Consider the following 24,261-nt stretch of genomic DNA (forward strand, 5'->3'; position numbering starts at 1 on the left):
ATTCAAAATGCTGCATTTCACCTGCATGCTTTAACTGAAAGATAAAGACAGTTTTTGTGAACTGGGTGCTTCAGGAACAGTAACAACACTGGATGCAAGTTTTCTTTAAATGCTGTCTCATAAGACAGCTAGTTGTTGTCCACTTGTAGACTGTTTCCTTGCTATGCACATTCAAATTCTTCAAAAAGGGATCAGCCCTGTCCACAAATGCACAAGTGCTACTATGTTCTGCATCAGATTTTATGCAATTCACTTTTTCTGTCTAACACTATGCTGGTTTTAAATGGAAACATCGAAAGTTTGTAACCGAGACAGAATGAAATCTGCTTTGTATTGTTTCAGCAAGGCTGAGAGAAAAAGCAAGCTGATGTTCTAGCCACTTCTCTTCTTTCTTCTGTCAAGATTCCCAGAAGCACTTCTTGTCAGCCCTTCCAACCAACCACTCAAATCATTATCAGAAATTCAGCAAAACATCTAACTACCCATATCGGTCATAGTGAAGAGTAACTTGAGTGTAGTCCTTCCTTTTAACTTCATAGAGAAGCTTGTTAGACAAAAAAATTTAACGTTTTTAGATTTTAATGGTGTCAGAAAAATTTTCCAAGTGTAACTTTTGAGTATCAGCCTAACAGCACAGGCTTTAATTAGGACAAAATTTAAAGAGAATGCTAAGGAGCACAGGCTTTGAGTCAAACACAATGACCTTCAAATACACATGGGCTTATTTTCCTGTTAAACAAAACTACCAGAAGACTAAAGCAACTACCAGTTGCTAAAGCAACAGATCTCTATTCAGTTTGTTTATATAAGTAATCTCAAATTGTAGAGCAGACTTTTCTGATAGCTTCCCCTTCCCTTTTCCCTTCCATCCATGTTTTCTTTTTTGAAACTTGATTTCAAATGTTTTCTTTGTAACTCTCAAACTGAGTCAGAAAGCCCAAAGTTTAGTCTGTGTAGTTACCACCTGTCATTCCAGTGTAGTCTTACATTTCTATTTAGAGTTTACAGTTGCTTCAACAAACAATTCCAAAAGCAAGTTTCCAGTTGTGGGAGGGACACAAGCAGGGTTTATAGTTCTGCTGACTTTGTATTCAGAATACAGATTAAGAAATATGTTCTTAAACTTTAATAGGTCTAGCAACACAAACATCCGAATTTTAAAAAATCTAAACAGCAACAATATTACTGTGGAAAATTAAAGCTAGCAGAAGAGGTGTAGTCTTAACTTGAAAGACTACATTGCTACTACTGACATAAATAGGTGCTACACTTTCAATATTTCTTACATCCCAGTTCTTACATCCATTTCTTATATCCAGTTGTTTGTTTTTTTTTCTTCCAGCAAACATCTGAATAAAGCAAAGGGAACATCTGCTGCAGAAAGCACCAGTCACTTGCTAATCTACAGCTGTCCTTCAAAAACTTAAGGAGAAGTTCTAGATAGAGTACTGATTATTCCATTTTCAATTTCCCATCATCTCAGATGTTTGCACAAAAACCGAATCCATTACATACCTGCAAAACTTGTTCTTCTGAGGATGACACAAATAGATCCATTCATTTTGGTTAACAGTATCAAATTTTTGGCTTGCAACAGCCAGGAACATTCTGTCTAAGTGTCTCAGGAACAGCAAGTCCTACCTAGATAAGACCAGCATCTTCTCTCAATATTTTTATAACGAGGAATTCAAAAGGTACCTCAAGGGTATTAAAGTACCTAGTATCTTTTACTTCCTTTCCCCCCCCCCTTTCAAATAAAAAGTAATGCAGTGAAGGTTAAAAAAAAAAACCACCCTTCACAAATAAGGGTGAAATTGGCAAAAGGTTTTATAAATACAGAAGTCGTAACATTTTTATTACAGTTTCAAAACCAGAGCATCTTCAGTGTGACAAGAAATGCCTTAAAACATGATGAATCGAAGCAAAAAGTTATTATTTTACAAGGAAGAGCTAAGTACAACCTACAACCTGCCCAATCTCTTAGAAAAGCCAGGATTTATACTCAAATATCTGGCAATTCAATTTAGAAAGTGGAAGTCTTCAAGTGTTTCTGTTGCTCTGAATGACAACATAGAGCTCTGAAGTCTAATACTCTTTCAGGTACAAACTGGGAAACTATGTACCATGGTATCTGAGGCTGCAGTCATTAAATCACAATATAAAAAAGGGGATATTTATTGCTCACGTACAGAGAGGTTATAAGCTTGTTGTAAGAAATGAGGCATTATTCCCATAAAATGGGTACAGCACAGAGGAACAAAATGCACTGACCACTTGACTTTGCTTTGCTGTGTTTGACATAAGGGCTGCTGTTCTCCACTCCAGTCCAGCAAATTACTTCTACAAAACTTAACCATTGCAACTGCACCTCCTGCCACTGAAAAAAATGCTCATGGAAACAAAAGAATCACCACATTTAAAAGACAGGTTAGCAACCTGCAAGCATGCTTAACAAGCCTACTTCTATTGCAGGCAAGAGACACAACCTGTGTCTCATTTTAAACATCCCCTCACATTAACTTCTAACCTAATAAACCTTACAGAGAGATGAGTATTGCAGTGATTGCTTAATTCTCCCCAGTCATCTTCAGGTAGATAATTCAAACTACTGAGTTTACTGAAGTTTAGTTAGGGCAGGGGGTGGTGGTGGTGGTGTTGGGGTGGTTTGGTTAGGTTTTGGGTTTTTTTTAAACGCACACAAAACCCCCAGTGACTATATTCATTAAAGGACTTGCACTGTGCAACTCAACTTTAAGATGAATAGAGCATTTACACTACACAAAGCATCTCCAATGGTCATTCAAAGCCAACCTATGAGCAAGGGCTCTGAACCATTCTACACAAATCTCTAAGCATAGGGGCCTGTTTCTGAATCATATTCGATTTAGTACAGGGCAGGATGGGGAGAACTAGCACGAAGAGAATCAGTCCATTAGAGATCCTCAGCCTACATTTCGCTCTTGATGGTTGCTATGTACATTTCTCTGAAAAAACAGTGAGTTACTTGAAACTGGCCCACAAAATAAAGAAAATAATTCTGGCAAAGGCTGTTCCCTTTTTTATTATAAAGAGATCCACAGCCATATTCTCCTCAGCCCAAGAATATCTAGATCAATTCAAACACCTGTTTGAGTAGAAGTCATATACTCCTTGAACTGGAAGCACTGTCAACCCAGCTTCAATTTCTGAAGCTGTAATCCTGAACAGAAATTCATGCAATGGTTCATAATGTCAAGAGATCACTTTTTGGTATCACTATTCACAGGCAGTCTTTTCCTGCCAAGCATGTATCAGAAGACCTTAAATACTCAAAACAGTCCGGATGAGTATGGATGAACCTTATTGCCCACTGTTATTTCCCAGCTACTGGTTCTGTAATCATTGCACTATTAGTAGCAGGTACAGCACAGCTCAGTTCTAACTCAAGATTAACTTGAATTACTGTGGTGCTACCACATTTAGGGACTTGTAGATTACCTACAATGCTGCAACCTCCACCCCATAACAAAAAGCAGTGTAGGATTCATGCTACAAATCAATTTTCCTCAACTTCAACCAAAGCTCAGCAAAATACTTTAGCTGCTCAGCTGCAAGGTTATGAAGAAATGAATTCCAATTATTTTAAGAGGACTTGAAAAGTATGAAGCGTGACTGAAGGTATTACATTAAGTTCATCTGGTACTGACAGAAAGAAACTGGCATACAAAGGTACTAGGTAAGTATAAAGAGTCTAAAGAAAAAAAAAAACACCACAGCAATAAAAGCACTACTGCATGTGATAATACAAAAGCCATGGTGGAGGGAAACAGCAGACAACAGCATTGATCCAGTCTTGCACCGAGAAACAAAACCTGAACACAAGAGGCCTGTTATACCACTGCTATCCCTGAATTCTTTGCTGAACATTTTTGTCTGCATTTGAAATCATTAAGCTGGAACTGAACAGAAAGAACCTCACAAAAAACCTTTCACTCCAGAGCTAGACTAGCATGACTAACTGCTTGCTGTTTACCCCTAAAAACCCCATGACAAAAATCAAACCCTTTAGGAAGACAAGTCAAGCCATAAAGCTCAATCATGAAATAAAAATGCATTGATCATATAATATTCTCTCAACATGCTAAGAAACCACAATTATAACCAGATGTGTGAGTGTAAGGATATGAATATTGTTTATACAGCTGCAGAAAATAAGGAATGCAAGATGGCAACATCACCAATAAGTGTCTTAATTAAATGCAAGCTGTTAAAACACAGCAGGCCTCCCAGAGTAGCAAAAATTCACAAAAAGTTGGATTTAGCAACAAGATGTTCCCCAATTTAAAGTGGTAAATTGATAGAAACACTATGTAAGAAACTGGGTCATTCGGTATACACTAAGTGCAGTGATGCTACATTTTTCCGTAACAAAGGTGAGGAGGAGGCTGTAGTTTTTCTAGAAGACGGACATATGATCCCCTGCCCACACTTGTTAGTAAGTCATGCAGAATTCTGAACTATCAAAGACTTTATTTGAAATTTAGTAAGAGTTTATTTACTCTGTAATCAATGAGACTGTGGAAGAGGCAAAAGTATAGCAATATGAAAAAACAGTAAATCAAGTACTTCTCCTGTTCATGTCATTTCTGTATTTTTAAGGCCATGTTAATTCTAGAATATCTACAGGACAGTCTTTATCAAAAGGAGATGAGCATACCCAGATGCAAATTTATGTATACCTAATTTTCTGTTCCTGCATAACCTAAAAAGCTCTTTTTATCAGCCTTCAGTGAGATCAACAGATCAACCAACACTTCTATTCAAAAACTAGGGGATGGGCAGAGAGGTGGGAGCAGGACACAATGAGGAAGCAGAGAGGGAGGAGTTGGCCAAAGTAGCAGAAAACAGGAAGTGCTATTAGTCCTCAAAGTTCTCAGAAAAAAGGGTACCTACAAGTCTTCTTGCAAAAATTTCCATTTTCTCCAACAGATAGAATCACATCTACCTATAAATCCTATATAAGTTTCCAGACACAGCTACAGTATGCTGAACCTTAAATATTTATACTACTTTGAAATTTACAGAAGTGAAGGGAAAATACTCTTTAGGACAGTCCTAAATTTGAGACGGGCTCTAAAGGGGCATAAGAGCAATTATAAAATACATCTTCTCTGTCACCTACATAAAATGTAAAATAGATGTACATTAATAAAGCAAAAGTTCTTTATTGTGCTTGTGAAGGACAAGTTCTACATTCATCACTTCTCATTTCTGATGTTCATGTAAACCCAACAGCTAGAGTATAAGTTAAAAAGAGAAAGTCTGAAAGTCTTGTTTTCACAGCTCTTTCCTTTTGGTAATGGCAGCTTCAATGCAAGTGACACCCAAACTTCTGCATTTGGAATTTCAAATGGTTTAACTGGAAGGACTTGAGTTTTAGGAACAACCATGTGAAAATTTTAATCTTCAAGAAAAAGGAATGACACTGGATAGTTACTTATCCACCTCAGGCATAAACTCAGAAATGTTTGTGAGAATATAGATGAAAATAGCAGAGGTTTGGTACGAGTAGTTACAGAATTCCTCCTCTTCAGTTTTCAAAAACAACAGACAATACAAGATTTTGATTCTTAAATTTATTTTTAGCAGGATGTGTGTACTAATGGATGGTGACATCATTAGAAGATAGGTCCATGTCCACCACCTGCAACAGAAGCTAGACAGATGTTAAAGAAAACAATTTAAGAGTTAAAAGATGACACTACTTACCCAGAGCAGACTTATGAAAGTCACCTACTAAGCAGTACAGTTAGCTTTTGATGCAGACATGATAGCTTATATTATTTATCTGTTGTCAAAATTTCCTGTCAAGATTTAATGCATACATTACCTTGATTTTGATGGGAATCATGCACTTCTGTGTAGAAATAACTATCAGAGAAACTTTTATTCTTAAAACACTACTTATGGAAAGATTGGTTATTTGAAGTTACTTACCTGTAAATTTTCTTCAGAAGATAAAAGAGCTGCTAATTTAGGTCTAAAGCTCCCATCTAAAGTTTCAAGTTAGCAAGAATTCTCTGGGAACTCAAATTCTAATACTGTTAAACCAGGTCAACAGCAGGTAACATTTCTAGATTCCACTAAGAATACAACCACTTGTTTCTTACCATACCTGGGTGTCTGACAACAGTAAGGTAGTATCATCAATCTGTGAGCATATAGCTGAGATCCTAATTCAGAAAGAAATGAAGACTCACTATGTTACAACCCAGAGACCACGTTATACTCGAAAAAAAAAGTCAATAGCTGGAAGTCTAACAAAGGAAACAAGCTTGTCTAGAACAAATTAATTTCACCAGAAATTGAACCTGGGCAGCAAAATCTAGGGACAGACAGTTCAGTGCTACATCAAATCAGAAGCTGAGAAGCAAGGCTCAAACTGATGTATGGTATTTCCTAAGACTGTAAAAAACAGAGTCTTTGCTTCAGAAAACAAATGCAACTGCCTACAGGTGTTTGGTATTTACATCAGAAGATAACCCTTTCTTAAAAAAAAAGAAAAAGATAAACTAAGTCAGCTGGCCCTACAGACAGTATCATGAAGACATCCTGATCTTACATTTCAAAACTTCAGAATATTTATCAGCCTGCACTTCCCAAATAAAAAGGTACTATTGGTAGTGAGCATAAAGTCACTTCACTCATTTTAACACAAGTTTAGAAACTTGATTTTAAGGTTCTTGTTCTTCACAATCTCTTGGTTCGTAGCTCCTTATTAGTACCCTGGGCTGACACCATCTTGGCTGATAGTTCTTTATTAGTAACCTGCATATATACCACACTAATCATCCTAAAAACATTCTTAACAGTATACCTCAACATCCTAGGACTTCATCAGTTCAAAACAGACTGCTACAGATCCTGGAGACTATCTCCTGCTTTTTAAAGACAGACTTCTGAAACCAGTCCAAAACTAGAAGTGTGCTGTATTAGAATGAGATTCTTCTACAGTTTAAATAATTCAGCCAAGAAACCCAGTTTTAATTACCATGACAGCCTGGGAATATGCAACTGCTTTCTCTTACAGTTATGAACTGTTTGATCTAGTAATACTGGGAAATTAAACTGGTTTGTATTTGTTGAAAACAACAAGTCAGGGTGGGTTATGTTCATTTGTAATTTCTGATTAAATGAGCTCTCTTGTTTTTAAAGAAGTATAAATCTGTCTGAAGGGCTAAATCACTGCCTTTTGAGCAATTCAATATCCCAGTGGTCTACTATACCTAAACCAGGTCTAATTGCTGGTAATGATCTACAAAAAGAAATGAGTGCCTCAAAGCAATCAGTCCTACACTGGTACTGTGGGAACTTGTCCTTCAAACACATTACACACACACAGAGGGAATGTAGGGCAGGTGATGAAAAGCTTAAGGCTTCCTTTTCTTTATCTTCCAGGTTCCACTGTGCAGTTGGATCAGTTGCTACGGCAATCAGCACTACCGTGCATACCACCTATCTTACATGAAGCTGGTTGATATTCTTCCCACAGGATAAACACAGCGAAGTTGATAGGAAGAACCTTCATCAATTGCTTTTCTGCGAGGCACAGAGCAAAGGAAGTCAGGAGATGAGTAGTCTAGGAATGACAACCAATCTGAATGATCACTTTGGATACATTCTGAACAGCATTTTCCTGAACAAAGACACCGAAAAATCTGAACTCAAGTTATGAAATTATAAAAGGGGAAAGAAACCACAGAGTAAAAAAAAGGTTGACAGGCCTATATGATGAAACCTGAAAAGCAATTAATTTGTGCACCACGTAACCATATGCTGCAGTTACAGGGCACTGCAACTGTTCAGCTATCTCCCCTTGCAAAAGGATGCAGCTTCAGTTCTATTACTGTAATACCCAAGTTAACACTGGAACCTACGTCTCAAAGCTGAGACAAGGGATTTGGGAAGCAATGGACATGAAATTATGGACCTATTTAGAATATGTGAGATGTTCAACGGGAGGTCTGACAATATTGCGCCGTAGGAAAGGAAAACAGATGACTGGTAATAGCGAAGAACAGAATAATTTAGGGGATCATTTGCTCATAATGAGCTGTTCACTCTGCATCTTCCTTTTATTAATGATTTGTCCTGTCCTAATGGTGCTAGTGCTGCTAACCAGCTGTGTTAGAGGTTGTAGAAGCCAAAACTACATTCTACTAGGTTTAATGGATGCTTGAGTCAGCTTAAAAAGGTGTGCTGAAACCAGTAATTAAATTCTTATCCTTTAAATGGCTTCACAAACCCACAACTATCAGAAAGATCATTCTATTCACTAAAAGGATATTATTAAACAATGTAATACATAACTAAGACTTACAACAATGAATGAAAAGAATAAGAAAAAATTTACTCTATGAAGAATTGAATTCGTATCATTCAGGATAAGACTCTACCTGCACTACTAAAACTAAGTCTGTACATATAATGAAGACTGAATAGCCTCAAAACCAGAAAGACAAACACTGAAGTGATTACAGTTGTAACATTACCTAGTGTTGAGCTGGTTTAATAGGTTTAGAACACTAGAACCAAAAGAAATCTTGATAATAATATGCCGGAAGCAAAGATCTAACAGTGGCAGTTAACTATTTACCTTTGGAGAGAAAAGTTGTTTAGGCAAACTAAAAACATTTGCAAGAACAAGCTTTAGTGAAGAATGGACTAAAACAAAACATTACGCACTTCCAGCTTATGTTCTTTCTCTGCAAGGAATTCTTTTTGACATCGGAGAAAGTCCGACAACATTCGAGTTAGCTGTTTTCTATCATCTATTTCAGCTGCCAACCTGCCATTGTAATCCGCCAGCAACATACATGCATCATCTACCATTTTGGAAAGTTGCTCTCCAGATTCCTTATCTAAAAAGCAAGCAGAGAAAAACAAGTAAAGCATGGTTTCATTATACACTGTCAAGTCCTCAGAACAGCATTTCCATTACTGGATTCCCCAACCCTCACCTGTTATTCTGTCTAACAGGGACACATCTTGAACCTCTATAGGCAAAGAAGCTATTCTCTGATGAACTGCTGCATCCCCAGAGGCAGCGTTTTCTAGTTCTTGTAATGCTCTAATGAGATCTGTGGTCTGAAAAAAGCATGCAAGATTGAGAACTAGTTTAAAGAAACAGATCCTAGTACAAAACAGTATTTCACAATAAGCTTACTGAATAAATTTGATGGCAATTTTAACAGCATTCATGATAACAGCATTAGAGCAGCATTCTATCCCCTCTCAGACTGAAACCAAAACAAAGCCAAGCCATTAATCCTCAGAACACTGCAGCGTTCCTAGTTTTAAAAGGTCACCTTCCTAAAATAGATTTTTCATTTAAATTATTGGTATAGGACTACCTGTAAATCTTTTCGACAGTAGTGATTATTTTACAGTACCTTTCATTTTACTATACATTTTTGAAATTATTTTTCTTGTAGTTTTGCTTCACTATTGCATCAGACTAGATCAGTGCACTTCTTTTGGAAGTAGGACTGATGTTCATAGAAGCCCAGATGTCTGTTACAGAGAAACATACTAAATTGTGATTGAGGACAGTCATTCCTTGATGTAACAAAAAGCTTTGTGAGGTGGGGCAGTACCATAACAAAAACATACAAGAATTATAAAAGCCATAACAACACAAGACAGACAAGAACTTTCCCAACTGTCACGATTGCAACATTGAGAAATATTTTACTGATAAAGTGATAGCAACCTTATTTTAACACGTGTTACTCATTACCACCCCGGAATCCAAATGAGAACGTAAAACACTGTGGAAATCCTGATGTGAACAAAACTGAATTTATAGTTCATACATTCTGGTTTACTGTCAAACTGACTGAAGTTACAACATGCTCCACTTGTAACTTAAAGCACTGTGAAGAAAAGTTTCAGGTGTAGTCACCCTTGCTCAGAAACAGTACCTCATTAAAAAGAAAACCAGAGACCACTCAAAAACAAGAGTTACTGAAAATGTCTGTAATCAAACTATGTGCAAATAGAGAATTTTATAAACACGCTTTTACCTGTGGAGGGTCAGTGGGAGAACTTCGAGGTGAACAGTTATTTTCATCAACTTTTATCTGTTCATATGTGCGCTTCCTCACTTTTCTATCTCCATCTAAATGAAAACAAACAGAGGAGTCAGGGAAACAATATTTCAAACAAGAGACTGAATCTTCATACACACACAAAATACTTACATAAAGCTTGCCTAAGTTGTTCTAATACATCATTTTCATAAACAGACCTTTCTTCCCAGATAGACAGCACTCGGCCAAGGTGTTTCTTACAACTGTCATCAGACTCACTGTTACAAGGAAAAAAGCAAAAATCAGCACCAGGTAAAAGTACAGAACTTCCATATGATTGTCTTCCACAGGAAGACCCTGGCATACCTTCGCATTATCAAAGTATCAGAAGTTCAATAATCTCAGAAAATAATAAAATCACATTTCAAAGAAAAGAAAGCAAAGACCAGTTCAAGACATCTTAGCAAGCATCTAAAAAAAGGTGGCCAATGCCCAATTCCCTCTTTCTGTTTGCTTGCTCAACCCATAAGTCTGTAGGTCTGTAACCCTATTACACAAACACTGGAAATAGGTTTGTGTTGCTTCAGCAGCTGCGTACCATGTGAATATAATTCTGTATCAAGACTCTAGCATCCTCATGCAACAAGATCAGTGGCTGCTGGGGAAAAACAAATCATGCAACACCAGTAATGAAACATATCAAATTGTGGCAGCATATAAACAGACTGAAAGCAAGTCTTAATTTATGGCATAGCTAACAGCTTTCTAAGGCAAAAAGGACTGAATGCAGATGAATTTACTATGTAACTTCATCCAACGGCATTAAGACTATGCAAGATCAAAAGAATACTGAATAAATTAAATTAACAAGACTTCAAGTACAGAAATAGCACAGAAGGACTAGCTGGGCCAGAAGAGATGAGCTGAGGACTTCCCTAAATACGTCTCAAATACAGTATGATGAAGGACACTGCACATAACAGTTTACCTTGAAACATGCTTAAAAGCCTCCACTATTACTGGAGCAAAGTCTTTCGTAAATTCTGGTCCTTTCCTTTTGCTGTTCTGTATGACATCGTTGGCCAAGTACAGGAATGTCAGCTTCCTATTTGGTTTTGCTAATAAAAAGAGCAATAAACAAGAATAATTAGAATATTTTTGGTTCCTCCAACTAGTACCTATTTATCCACATTTATACTAAAACCAAAAAAATACAAATCAAATTTGTTTTTCCTAGTCTCCTTACTGCTTACAACATTTCACTCTAATTTTGTATTTAAAAATGTGAAAAGACTTTGGTCACCCATCGACTTTTCTCTCCCTTCTGCTGTAACTCTTTGCTCAGATTCTCCCTCCTCATAATATGACACAAGTTTCCTCTAGCACCATCTCCAAAAATAAACAGAAAAAACCATGATATTCCAAAGTGTTCTTCAGCCCTCAACTATTTTCATGTGTTTTCATGAGCCTTATGTGATTTGTCTCTTTGGTAGTCTTCACAGATTTCTTCCAAGTACTTCACCTTCCCTTTGAGCTTGCATAAATTTCTTACACCCATGGAGTCCTTTGACAAAGAGCTTCACAGATCCACAATCATTCATGTGAAGAACTTCCTCCTTTTGGTTTGAATTTCACTCAGTCTTATATAACCACCCCTCATTCTCATATTTGAGCAAACTGAACAGTCAATCCCATGTCAATCACTCCATATCACTGTGACACTCCCCTCCCCCATCTCCTAATCATTAAAACACTCAAGTGTCTGCAGCTGTAATATCAAGAAAACATTTTCAAGAATCACTTTCAGGTTGCTGCGCTGTATCTCTTCTCAAAGTGTCTTAAGCGTTCTACCCCATTTCCATTAACATGCAGTAGATCACAAGCTTCCAATTTACAAGTTGCTTTTGAAAATTTATTTCATGTTTTCTAAGTGTTCCTACTCAGGTGTTTTCATTTACCAACACACTTCATCTAATCTTCATTAGGCTACAACTTTCTCAGACCTACAACTTTTATTGTAACACTTCTAACCTTGTGTTAGCATCATAAAAATTTTCAATATCCATTACCACTACACAGTCTCTGTATGTATGCTGTGACTTTAAAAAGAGGTTTCTCCTGAAAGACAAAAATCTAAGTTTTTTCTGCCCTCTTGAGGAAAGCAGCACTGTGGTGAAGCCAATCTAGGATTTCTTAAAACTTGTGTTTAGTTTCCAGTATGATTTGATTTTGTTAACTTTCACTCCAACCTCTCAAACGTGCAGAACCACCACTCTCACATACAAACAAAAAAATTCAATGTCAATATGCTTCCATTCTAAGGAAATGTTTTTGAGAGTAAGTTTTCCATTACAGAAAGGCTCCTCTGAAGGATTTCTCCTTGGAGCATTGTATTTTTCCTATCCTCTCGGTCAGATATATCCAACAAATAAAGAGTTTGGGATTAAGTGGGAACACCCCGCCCCCCCCCCCCCCCCCCCGCCCCGTGTTAGAAATAAAAATGCACGTATTTCTTAGAACCAAAGCAAACTAAAAAGTGGCAAAAAAAGTCTGCTTCAAACAGTGAAGTCACTACATGCAAACACCCAGGAAATTAATCTATTTGGGTCAAAATCTGGCTAAACTAAAATGTAGATTTTATAAACTTATGCTACTTAATTTCTGTATTAAAAACTGACTGACCATATAGCAACACATCTCCTTCCTCCGTTTCAGGTAAATCCAGTTCTGACACATAGAAAGCTTTGAATTATTCAAGGCGAGAATCTTAGAAACCACATCTTGTCTCACAAGTGCACCAAAGTTAACTAGCATTTACCAAAACTGACCCTGTCCCCTCCCCCATTTCTTAATCAGCCCAGACTTAGGACTCAAAATCTAACAGAGCAGATTGTTCCCCATACTATATCCTCTGAACTGCATGCAGTGGAGGTCCTTGTCCATCCATTTCACAGGAAAAAAAAAAAAAAAGTCATGTTTTAATCCTCAGTGATGTAGCTCATTTGTGACAGACCTCAACCTTCTTGTTTCCAACAAGTAACGAATCAACTGAGCTGGTAAAGACAGGAGATATATGCAGTGCCATGAAGTCAGGCGATGTTGATTCTCACAAAGCCTAGACTTGATCTATTCACTACAGTAGAGAGATCAATATACCATGTTTGGAAAAAGCATGCAAAAACCCAGAAAGTCACTTTCAAGCTTATTTCCTCCAGTATTACCTTTTCAGCTTCCTACCACAATTCAACAGAAACAAAACTGCATATAATGAACAAAAAATCCTCAAAACACTATTAAGCTATCTATGGCTTTGGTAAGAAATTCAACTAATGTTCTACCTTTATATTCACAAAGAAGACTGTGAAGTAAAGTTTAATTCCTCTTGCTGTAAGAATGCTCTGTGCAAAATTCCAAAGCTAAAAATTATGACTACTCTCAAGCAGCATTCCCTTTCACTTCACAAATCTCCAGGATTTACATACTGGCCTACTACTGCTGTGCCTTACACACAAGACTAAAATGCAATGTAACCTTCAGCAACTGAGGCTGACAACTCTGAGCTGAGAAAACCTGAAGTGTTCTACCGCTACTATGACTGTAAATTAACTACTGAAGTCTGAAATACAAAATTAAATTCCAGACCAGATAGATCTGTTCTGAAAAGAATTACCTGTTTAAAGCATCTCTCTTCAGTAGCAGTCACAGTAACTTTTCAGCCCTGGGCTTTGATATACCTCACAACATGAAAAGGGATCAAAGAACAGTTATGACTATTTTAAAAAGTGTCCTCAAAGCATGTCAAGGCTATTAGCAAAAGCACTCTTACTATCAGAAGCAAATGAAAGAAAAAAGATAAGATCTTTGGTTAAGGAAGGATCTGCCAGAGTGTATAGTGTCAGAAGTAACTAGCTCACAGCATCTCTGGTACACTAACTCTGCAAACACAAAACTGCTAAGAAAGCATCCATGTTGGACTAAGTCATCTTCTCAGAAGCTCTGTGCAGTGTTCATGTAACTCTTCTACTTGTTTCAGTTAGATTTACCATTACCCACCAAAGCAGCTCCCTGAAGCGCTGGGTTCTGAAACATTTTAATAGGTGCTGGTTGGTGTAAGGGCCTTAGTAAGCAGATTCCTCTTAAAAGCATCCACAATGAGACTAACTGGGATTAGCACCTCAGGCACCTACGATGGAGAGACTTAGCATCCTCATTTATCAAGTCTTAGTTTTCAGCAATCTATACTTCTTAGGAACACATACCTGTTAGTCTGGCCTGGGTATTCCTGGTTCTCTGCCAGTCCAATAAAGATGCCCTGATACTGTAGCTTGAGTCCATAATACTTAGAGAACTCTAACACTGACAAGCCACCACTTTAGTGCAAGAACCTCCAAGTATTTTATCTCAGAAGGCAGTGAGCATGTTATTTTCACTGAGGTTAACTCCAGCAATCAAAGCCAGCATAATCACCCATATTTGTCTTCTCCAGTTTTCCCTGCCCGCATTGGAAATTGAGCTCCCATGAAGATTGCTAGAAACACGGCCATTAGTTTCACGCTGTTCTAACACCTCTTCCCTAGAGCCAAGAGATATTTGCTGCCTTAAACATACAGGAAAAAACTACAGAGAAACACACAAAGATAAGGGATTTCACTTACATCCCACTACAAGTGTATAGACTATTGACCCATTTGAAAATTTTACACCAGGCTTTAACCTTCTACAGACTGGATCTGCTATGCCAACTGACCTTGAATGGAAGTATCATTTAACAAGATGTTTTGAGAAAATGAGCATCAGTAGGTTAAAATCCCACAACAGTTATCAGCACTAAACAGTTTCTTTGTTACTAAAGTTCTCTAATATGGATTCAAATAAAGATTTTGCTCAACTGCTTTTGAATTACATCAGTCTACATATATGCAGCAGAGTATATGAGTGTCAGCACTTCTCCCAAAATCCCTGGGACATTTCCCATGTCATAGCATGCTCCACACCTTTGCAAGAGAAGCTACACGACATCTTTGAAAACACCTGACAAGCTTTCAAGGTTTTTATTACAAGACCTGACTCACCTTTTTTAAGTCAAGCAGCACTGAAACTTGAGTGCAAGATCACTGATCTTTCACACTGGGAGCTGAGTTTTTATGCAAGCTGATTAAGTGCAGGATCTTTGGTAACATGACTGAAAGTATATCTGTAAAAAGCCACTTGAGAGGCTACCACCAGAAAGGACAATTCAAAGATAATATCCATAAAAGGCATGTTGTACAATGAGGACTTAATCGTAAAATTCATTAACCTTCTGTTACAAAAAGGTTAAAATAAGTGTTCAACATTGCACAGTCACCTAATTCTCCTGGTGAATTTTACCAAGGTTTGAGAACTGCTGCGTTTCCTTTTCAAAGCGGGCAATGAGAGCGCCCACAGAATGTGTGTTCAAGGTTTGAGCGCCCAAGTATCTTGACTTAAGAGTTTGGACGCTAGTAGACAAAGGTAACATAGCAACAGCCACTGCTGGGAAAGAGGCCATCAGCATCAAATTACCACGGAGATGCAAGAAAGTTGGTCACAAACCAAGGAAATAATTCCAACATAATTACTCTGTAGAGGCTTCCCACTGCACTTAGTGTATCTTGAATTACCTGAATGCATGAAACAAAACAATTCCTTCACTGCCTTGCCTGGCCAGTACAATGTCAAGATGGATATGAATCAACAGCAACAACAACAGTTTTAGGACAGGAAAAAGACACCGCACTTAAGTGTTCAGAACCAGAACTACGAAAGGCAGGTATAGATAAGACACCAGGACACGAGTGGTACGGCAATAAATGAATATAGATTTATACACAGTGCATTCTTTCAAAACTAATATTAGAGAGTCAACTGGTCAGGCTGGATTACACAATCCAAATGGGACTGGTTTAAGTGAAAGATTCTTACATCGCTAATCTGCTGCTCCTGGCTGCAGGTAATTTTGTAAATCATATCTGTAGCAAATACTTTTTTCTAACTTGACACAATTCATGTTCACCTGAAATTTTGCCTGTTGTTGGTTCATCTCCAAACCTTTTTGCACAGATTCATGTGGATAAGCAAGAAGGTACCCACAAGCACATCCATCTTAAGTTTCTTATTGGCTTCCTTGAGGCTTACGAACCAGTGAAATCAGTAAGCCACGGTTTTGTTTCTTTTAAATAAAATAAAATCTATCTATTCTCTCAAGTGTATCACACTGCTCAATGACACTATACCGCTATTAAGTACATAATCTTACAACCACCAACAGAGAAAGATTCCTTCTGGTGGCAGAAAAACTACACTATATAGTACAGAAAATAATTGCTTTAAATCAGGAACTTGTTTCCTGAAATCCATTTCACATCTTCAGGGCAATGTACTTCCACGACTTTTGGCTGTGATTCTGCTCCAAAGCAGCTGACTGAGTATCAGGGTAATTCAGATGTAGTACAACTTTCAAATCTGGTTTCAATGTTGCTAGGCCTTCTCAATTTGCCTACTAAGATCCTTCATCTTCCAAATTTCAGCAGCATTGAGAAACTGCCACAACATCCACTAGCTTCAGGAAAATGTATTGCATTAATGACAACAGCTATGAGTGAGGACCCAAACACTAGCTTATGTCCCAGAAGCAGAAGTTGTAGACGAACAGCCAAAAATAGTCACTTCTTATACCACTCAATGATTTCAACACCACAAAACCAAAAAAAGTTGAAGCATAATAAAGTGGAACAGCAGGTAAACTGGCAGAGTTGAGTGCTAAAAATACATCCCTCTGTAGCAGCCCAGATGTACTTAAACAATCGGAGCTGTCTTAAAGACAATAGACAATGACTCTGCTAACCTGGATAAGCTTTTCAGCGAAGACAATGATCAGTGTGACATGAGTGGGGTGACAGATGACAGCCAAAACAAGAGGTCAAGTGATTAGGGGAGGGAGGAAGGGAAGGAGGGGTGTTCAGCATCGGTTTGAGAGTGACTAATCTATGAGATGCCATGTCAGGCTCTGAGGAAACTGATACCTGAATCTGAAATTAGGTTTAAAGATACAGCATGACAACTATTAAAATATCACTAGGATGTAAAAACCTAACAAGTGACAGAGCCAGACCTGGAAAAGCTAACAGAAAATGAGTTGACAGGATAAGAAGATACTACAGACAACTAATTGGAGCTTGAAATAAAAAGTCACATAACTCAAAGAGCTAGCAACTTTTTTTTCCTTTAAAAAGAACATTTTAACTCAGTACAGCAAATACCACATGGAGCCTACTGAACAAGCACTTACTACATGAAGCAAACCCCTGAAACGAGGGTTTCAGAATCCTGAAACCAGGGAGCAAGAGAACATACCTGATTTGCAAATAATAAAAAATAAGTCTCAACAGCCTCCATCCCAGAAGAGCCTCTTCAAGGGTGTTCCTAAGGGTTTTCTCAGCAGTCATTCAGTGGCTGCAGGCTTACACAACAAAATTGTATGTGTAATGCCACGACTTAGTTTAAAAAAAACCACCTGTAAATCAAGCCCTTTATGGATACACAAAATTAAATAGTTTTAATGGGCCCATCAGTTGCATTTTGGCAATGACTGATGTATTCACATGACAGTTAATTAATTAGTACTACTTAAATACTGAGTAAGCTTATGACTACTAAGTAGTTATTAACTATTTAACTTTGAGTGTTACATTTCATACATCTGAAATCTACCTGAAGCAGGATCATTTTCCTCAGTACACACTTTCCAAGCCTTTACAGAATTCTAACCCCCACTCAGAAGCTCTCTAAAATAATGAGGTTATGTGGCAACATTATCACAACAGTTAATCCACACAAACTACTCTGAAGCAATCGTGAATCTGCCATATCACAAGTACCAAAGGAAAAAAGCCACTTTTCTAGAATAAAAATCCAAACTGCACGAGATTCTCATGTAAGATACTTACTACAAATGAAGCACTGAAGGAGCAGCCTCCCCACCAAATTATTTATTCCATAAATCAACCACGAAATCCAAAAGAATGCAGACTCATGATCAGCACAGGTCAGTGCTAACACAGGCTGTGGCCTAAAGGTGTGATACTATCCTCACAGTCTCCTTTCTGCCAGCACCAGCTTTCCAGGAGGGAACTCATTTATTCCAAAACTAGTTATTGGTTTTGCTGGATTTTCATCAGCAGCATGACACAAGATACTGTCAGGAAAAAAAAAAAGCATCAGAAATATTTAATGACATATTTAACCAACAGCAGAGTAGAAAAGGAGCTGTTGTCATTGTAGACCTCTGCTTATCTGTCAAAACAGGAGAAATCTTTGTTATTTCATTACTACTGTCATTTAAGTTAAAGGCATTCTATTAATCTTTTCTCATCATCTTACTCATCAATGAGCAAAAGATCAAACTAGAGAATCTATTCTCCACTAATCTTACTAATAGATAGTGAAAAAACCCCCACTACACACACCAAAATGTGGAGTACCTTGAATGATACCTGAGTGATTTTGCACAGATGCGGAATCAGGAATGCTTAATACCCCAGGCATAGCACCAGCTCTGCCACAGCCCCAACCTAGGGACACAGTTCATCCACACATTTTTCATTAGCACATATTTGAGGTCAGCCATTAAACAGCATGTCTCTACACTCAGTCTCTTGAAGCATAAAATATGCAACTCCTTATCATAATTTCATCAAACCACTGGTTGTATAAGACCACATCCTTTCCTTAAATATTTGTGACAGTTACTGGGAGTGTCTGGACAATTCAGAGTTATCAGTACTTTCACAAGACAGTCAATTCTAGAATAATTATACTAGCCTTCCTCCAATTTTTGATTATTTTTAAGAATGACCCTGTGAGTTCCACATGCCAGTATTTTAAGAATTACATATAGAAGTTGTGGTAGTATTAGAGAAAAAGCATATATGCATACTCCTTCAGCAGAGTTACATCAACTGTCTTGATACAACTTTAGCAACACTGGAGTTGAGCAAGACAAATCCAATGTTAGGCAACTGCTCCAAGTTATGACCAAGATGTGTAAGTTTTGACCATTCTCTATGTTTACATCTAAGTGCAAGAATTCACCAAGAGAATCAATGAAAGTTCAACTGTAGAAAACCTGTAGATGAAGGTGTATGGAACCGATGATCTGTAGAGATGCCCTAATATGGGACCTGAACAATACTGAGTAACCCAAGCAAACAGAAAGGGACTAAGATTTTATGTTGCCTAAGTTATACGCACATTTGAAAGGATGCCTCTTCACCTCTACTCCAACATGATATAAAGACAATTACTATTAAAAAAAAAAAAAATCAGAACCACTCACTCAGGAACAAGAGAGCTGTGATCCTAGCACTTGTTTTCATGAATAACTAAAGACAACTTCAGAAAGCTTCATGCAAGCTGACCTGACAAAAGGGATCTTTTACCAAAACTGAAAGCATCCACAAAAAAATGTAGCATCACAGTGTATTATGTTCAACTCTGTTGGTTATACAATGTTCCATGAGCCTGTAAGGGAGTAGGCTGGAAAGAAAGTCTGGAGATGGGGGTGATAATAAAAAAAGGGATACAATGAAAGGAAATAAAACTTAGAAAGGCAAGGTTCCATTTTCAGTTCCAGGACACTACTGGCTAGCAAAAGCACCAATGCCAATCATTTTTGTGTCCATATTCCCCAAATAGAGATCATTTTCTTCTCAGGTAGGTGGGAAATAATTTTTCTAGTCTGGATGGTGGGCAAGTCAGGAGCCTTAAACTCACTCCATTTATGGCCTCATTGCCAGAGTTCTGCTTTGTGATGTTTTATGCAAGTCCCTTCACCACCGCATACTGGGTTTCCTTCTCATCTTCCACAGGCTGTCTGCTTAGACCCCTAAATCATCCTTTGGGGATTAGGGACCCTCTTACAATTCTGTGTTGTAATTAGCAAAAAGTTATACTGGGCAAATGTAAGCTAACATTTATGAAGCTCAGGTACTATTACTGGAGATGAAAAATTAAAATACATCTCGTGTTTATTAACTATGCCAGCTTCAAATGAAGTGGTAGAGGAACATACAAAAGAAGAAACATTTCACATTCGGCCTAAAAGCCCAGAAGAAAAGGCGCAGAACCTTGAAAGCAACTCAGCTACTCCTACCAGAGGTAGACTATCACATGCTTTCCACAGACCCTTGAAGGCTGGCTTCCAAAAAGAAGTTATCAGAAAAATCTTACTTTGAAGCAACAAAAGCTGGATGACAACTTCAAGAAACTGAAGTAAAACCAATTATAGCAGCTATGCTCATCCAAAGCTCAAAACAGGCTTAAAAGTGGAAGCCAGACATTGAAAGCTGAAGAAAAGCAAAGCATACCCATGAGCTCTTAAGATCGTCATCCTTGCCTCTCAATGCCATCTTCAAACATGTAGTCCATGTTTCAAACATTTCATTTCTCCAATTAGCCAAACAGCACAACAAGAAAATCATGCTAACACTAAAGTTAAGGACTGACCATTAATATTACATATTATGAACTGGTATTAATTAAGAAGAGCAATCAAAACTCTGGCTCTGTGCCCATTAGTTTAAGATACCTTTCTGATATCCTTCAGAACACCAAACACTCAAATGTTTGTGTAGAAGGTCCAGAAATGTGAAAGGTTTCAGATACAAATGCGAGATCCATTCATTTGTTCTTGGAACAAAAAAGAAAGCTCGCAACAAACATACAGTGAAAATATGAATAATTCATGAAATATATTTCATAAAATGAAATATGCCACCAAATATGTTTGTCTTTAGGCAACAAAAAAATAATTTAACTCATGCTTGAAAGTTCAAAAGATAACATTTCACACAAAAAGCGTATTTTAAACAAAAACACAGTACTCGTGAAAGGCTACAAAGTTTATAGGAACATATTTCCATACTATAAAGTTTAGTATTAGCTTCACACTCAAGATTTTTATTTTAAAGGTAGTCCAATCCATTTGCTATGAAGTTACGCACCCTAACCAAGAGGTAGTTGTGATCCAGCCATGCACTCTTTGTATTCCATTACACATCATTTCTGCAAGTCAACTATTTCTCCTAGCCGTGTGAAACTAAGAGAGTGGTTTCTTTTTTGTAAGTCCTGTAATAGCCAAGTGTTATTTTTCCTCTCCACTTGAAAACTTTTCCCATTAAAGATCCACATATTAATGGGGCTACAAAGGAAGCTATTGGAAAACAGTAACATTTCCTACAGCAAGGTAGAGTTTTAGCTAGCAATTTTTCTTTTTCTTAAATGAGTCAACTTAAGATCAAATTATTTTCCAGTCAGGTCAAATAAACCTTCACATGCCATTTCTGCCTTTCAGACCCTCAACAACTGCCTATAGCTGCAAGTTCTTTCTGTTAAAAAGAAACCCACAGCAGCCTGTAAGTCTATACGCTCAACATCAAATACTCAATATAGCTGAAGAAACACACATTTTTGCCATCTGGCAAAAACAGCAAGTAAAAACCACTCTGGACACATTAAACTGCTGTTTCCCCAGAGTATTCCCATCCTCAGCTGCCCTACAAGAATAGTTAGTGGCATGAGTGGACAAAGCCACCGTGTCAGGAAATTCAAATAGTATTACAGCTAACCATCGTTATAGATGATGACAGTGCCTAAAAAGGGTCGTCTTGGAAGAGCAGTAACTACCAGCATTAAAACAAAAAGCCCCGAACCCCGTGATTGCCGCCTTCCTTCCCTTTTCCCACTTTCCTCTCTCCTTTCTCAAAAACGGGAAGTAAAACATGAGAAGTAGCCTCGTCAGAAGCATTTCACTGACGGAACAAGGGGGAATGGGAGGGAGAAAAGAGGAGCCAGGGGAGTAGAGATAAAAAAGAGGGAGAAGCACCTCCCAGCCCGCAGCCATGAAGAAACTCAGACCCCGGGTTTAACACTTGCCCCAGTAGCTCCGTTCTCTCCAGGGGTCGGGGCGGACGGGCCGGCCGGCTGGCCCTCCCCCTCTCTCTCTCTCTCTCTCTCCCCCTTCCTCCTTCCCAGGCTCGACAGGCCGAAGAGTCCTGCCATCCTCCCCTCAGCAGCCGCACACCCGAGAGCGGCCTCCTCCTACCGCGGCCACCGCCCCCAAACCCACCGCCCCCGAGGTAGGCCCCACCCGGCACCCGAAGGCGGGAAAAGGCCCAGCGGCGGCGGCATGGCAGCGGCCGTGCCGGCCTCACCTTTTCGCAGCTCCCGCTCCCACACGCTGACAATGAGCGCCGAGTGCTTGCGGTGGTGGATGAGCCACAGGCTGAGGGTCTGCACGCTCTGCTGCGAGTTGCTCAGCTCCGACAGCTTTCGCTCCAGCGCCGCCTCCGAAAACGCCGACATAACTGGGCCGCGCTCGGCCCCGCCGCCACAGCCGCCACAGCCGCCGCCGCCGCCGCCCCCACCGGCCCGGCTCGGCCGCACTCAGTCCCCGCCTCTCCGCCCCAGCGGGGGAGGAGCTGGGCGAGCCCCGTCCCTTCCCGCCTCGCCGGCCGCCACTTCCGCGCGCTCCGGCAGCCCGCCGCTAACAAAATGGCGGCGGCCGAACGTCCCGGAGAGCCGCCCGGCCACGCCCCCTTCTCCTCCTTTCCTCACTTCCGGCAGAGGCCCACAACGAGGCGGCCGTGGGGCGGGGCAGGGCGGGTACCGAGGGCGGTGCTCCCTCACTGCTGCCTTCTGGCGCCCCGCTGGGCAGGTCTTGCCCCGCCTCGGCCTGCCGACCGTGGAGAGGGGCCGCTCGGTGGTGACTTCCCTCAGCCCGAGCTCGCCAGCCGAGCATGCTCCAGGTGGCCGCATTCCTAAAAGCCTGCGTGGGCCAACTGTACCTTACCAACTGACTTTGGAGAGGCCGCACCTCGATTACTGTGTTCAGTTTTGGGCTCCTCACTACAAAAAGGACATTGAATGACTCGAGCGTGTCCAGAGAAGGGCAACGAAGCTGGTGAAGGGTCTGGAGCACATGTTGTACGAGGAGTGCCTGAGGGAACTGGGATTGTTTAGTCTGGAGAAGAGGAGGCTGAGGGGAGGCCTCATCGCCCTCAACAGCTTCCTGAAAGGAGTTTGCAGAGAACTCGGGATGAGCCTCTTTAACCAAGTAATAAGTGATAGGACAAGAGGTAATGGCCTCAAGTTGCGCCAGGGAAGGTTTAGACTAGATACTAGGAAGCATTTCTTTACAGAACAGGTTGTTAGGCATTGGAATGGGCTGCCCAGGGAGGTGGTGGAGTCCCCATCCCTGGAGGTGTTTAAGAGTAGAGTCGACATAGCGCTTAGGGATATGGTGTAGTTGGGAACTGTTAATGTTAGGTTAATGGTTGGACTGGATGATCTTCAAGGTCTTTTCCAACCTAGACGATTCTGCAATTCTGTGACCTCTGGGAGGCTGTAGGGTGTGGCGAGCAGAAGCAGAGTTAGAGTCCCTTACTACTAAAGGCTGGATACATAAATGTTTTACCCTGGGAAGTAACATAAAAAAAACCACACAAATTATGCCCCAAGGCCTACCAGCTTCTTTCAGCTAGCAGGCTAAGGAACTTACTGTGACACAGGATGCATATATTTTGCTATTTGCGGGTGGACACATACTCCACAAATGTGGCTGGCCTCATATTTAAAAGCTGTCTCCTTTTAATTTCTGGTATTGGCAGTATCACGTGATAGAACTCCACTGGTTGATGATATATGATCATGTGTGAAAGTGTTTCCTCTTAGTTGTTTCAAACTGTTCTCTTAAAGCTTTACTGAATCCTTGCAAGTGCTGCTGTTTTGGAAATACTGAATAAAAACGGTTCTCTGCTCACCTTTGTATTCTTTTACAGATTTTGTATTGTAGGATCTTCAGTCATTTTTCAAGCTGAAGGATCTAAGCCAGTGCTCCATACATGGAAGGTGCTCTATACTGCCACAAATGAGCATAATTTCTAGTCCTGATGTGAACATTTCTAGCCTCCTTGCTGCTCTACTTAAAAGCACCTGACATCACTTCTTATTTTAAACGTTGCCAACTATTTGACATTTTCAGAAAACTATCCACCTTAATTCTTACAGGCCTATTCTGAATCCTATTTCTGTAGCTAATAATTATGACTGCAGTTAATGTCTTTCTCAGTATTTTTAATATTTCTGTAAAATGTTGTGTGTATTAACTAGAAAA

At 39.3% G+C, this 24,261-nt stretch overlaps 1 protein-coding gene across 6 annotated transcripts in view; it reads right to left on the minus strand.

Annotated features, from left to right (window-relative positions):
- The window catches only part of RPRD1A (regulation of nuclear pre-mRNA domain containing 1A), a 45,204-nt gene extending 22,572 nt beyond the window's left edge, over positions 1-22,632 (minus strand). Inside the window, exons 1-8 of one of the 6 annotated variants that reach the window (XR_012623360.1) lie at positions 22,301-22,628; positions 11,059-11,188; positions 10,242-10,348; positions 10,065-10,159; positions 9,000-9,126; positions 8,725-8,900; positions 7,504-7,578; positions 5,601-6,212 (exon numbers count right to left, since the gene is read on the minus strand). Coding sequence is in view for 4 of the 6 variants with exons in the window: in XM_074825205.1 (XP_074681306.1) it covers positions 5,639-5,695; positions 8,725-8,900; positions 9,000-9,126; positions 10,065-10,159; positions 10,242-10,348; positions 11,059-11,188; positions 22,301-22,451 (843 nt within the window). In the remaining 2 variants the exon portion in view is untranslated. Of the gene's footprint in view, positions 1-5,600; positions 8,901-8,999; positions 9,127-10,064; positions 10,160-10,241; positions 10,349-11,058; positions 11,189-22,300 lie in introns of those variants that run through there. The other 5 variants (XR_012623359.1, XM_074825205.1, XM_074825214.1 and 2 more) reach the window with 5 other exon arrangements.
- Between the last annotated feature and the right edge of the window lie 1,629 nt (positions 22,633-24,261).

This window comes from Strix aluco, chromosome 1, assembly GCF_031877795.1.
Source record: "Strix aluco isolate bStrAlu1 chromosome 1, bStrAlu1.hap1, whole genome shotgun sequence".
Classification (NCBI taxonomy): Eukaryota; Metazoa; Chordata; class Aves; order Strigiformes; family Strigidae; genus Strix; species Strix aluco.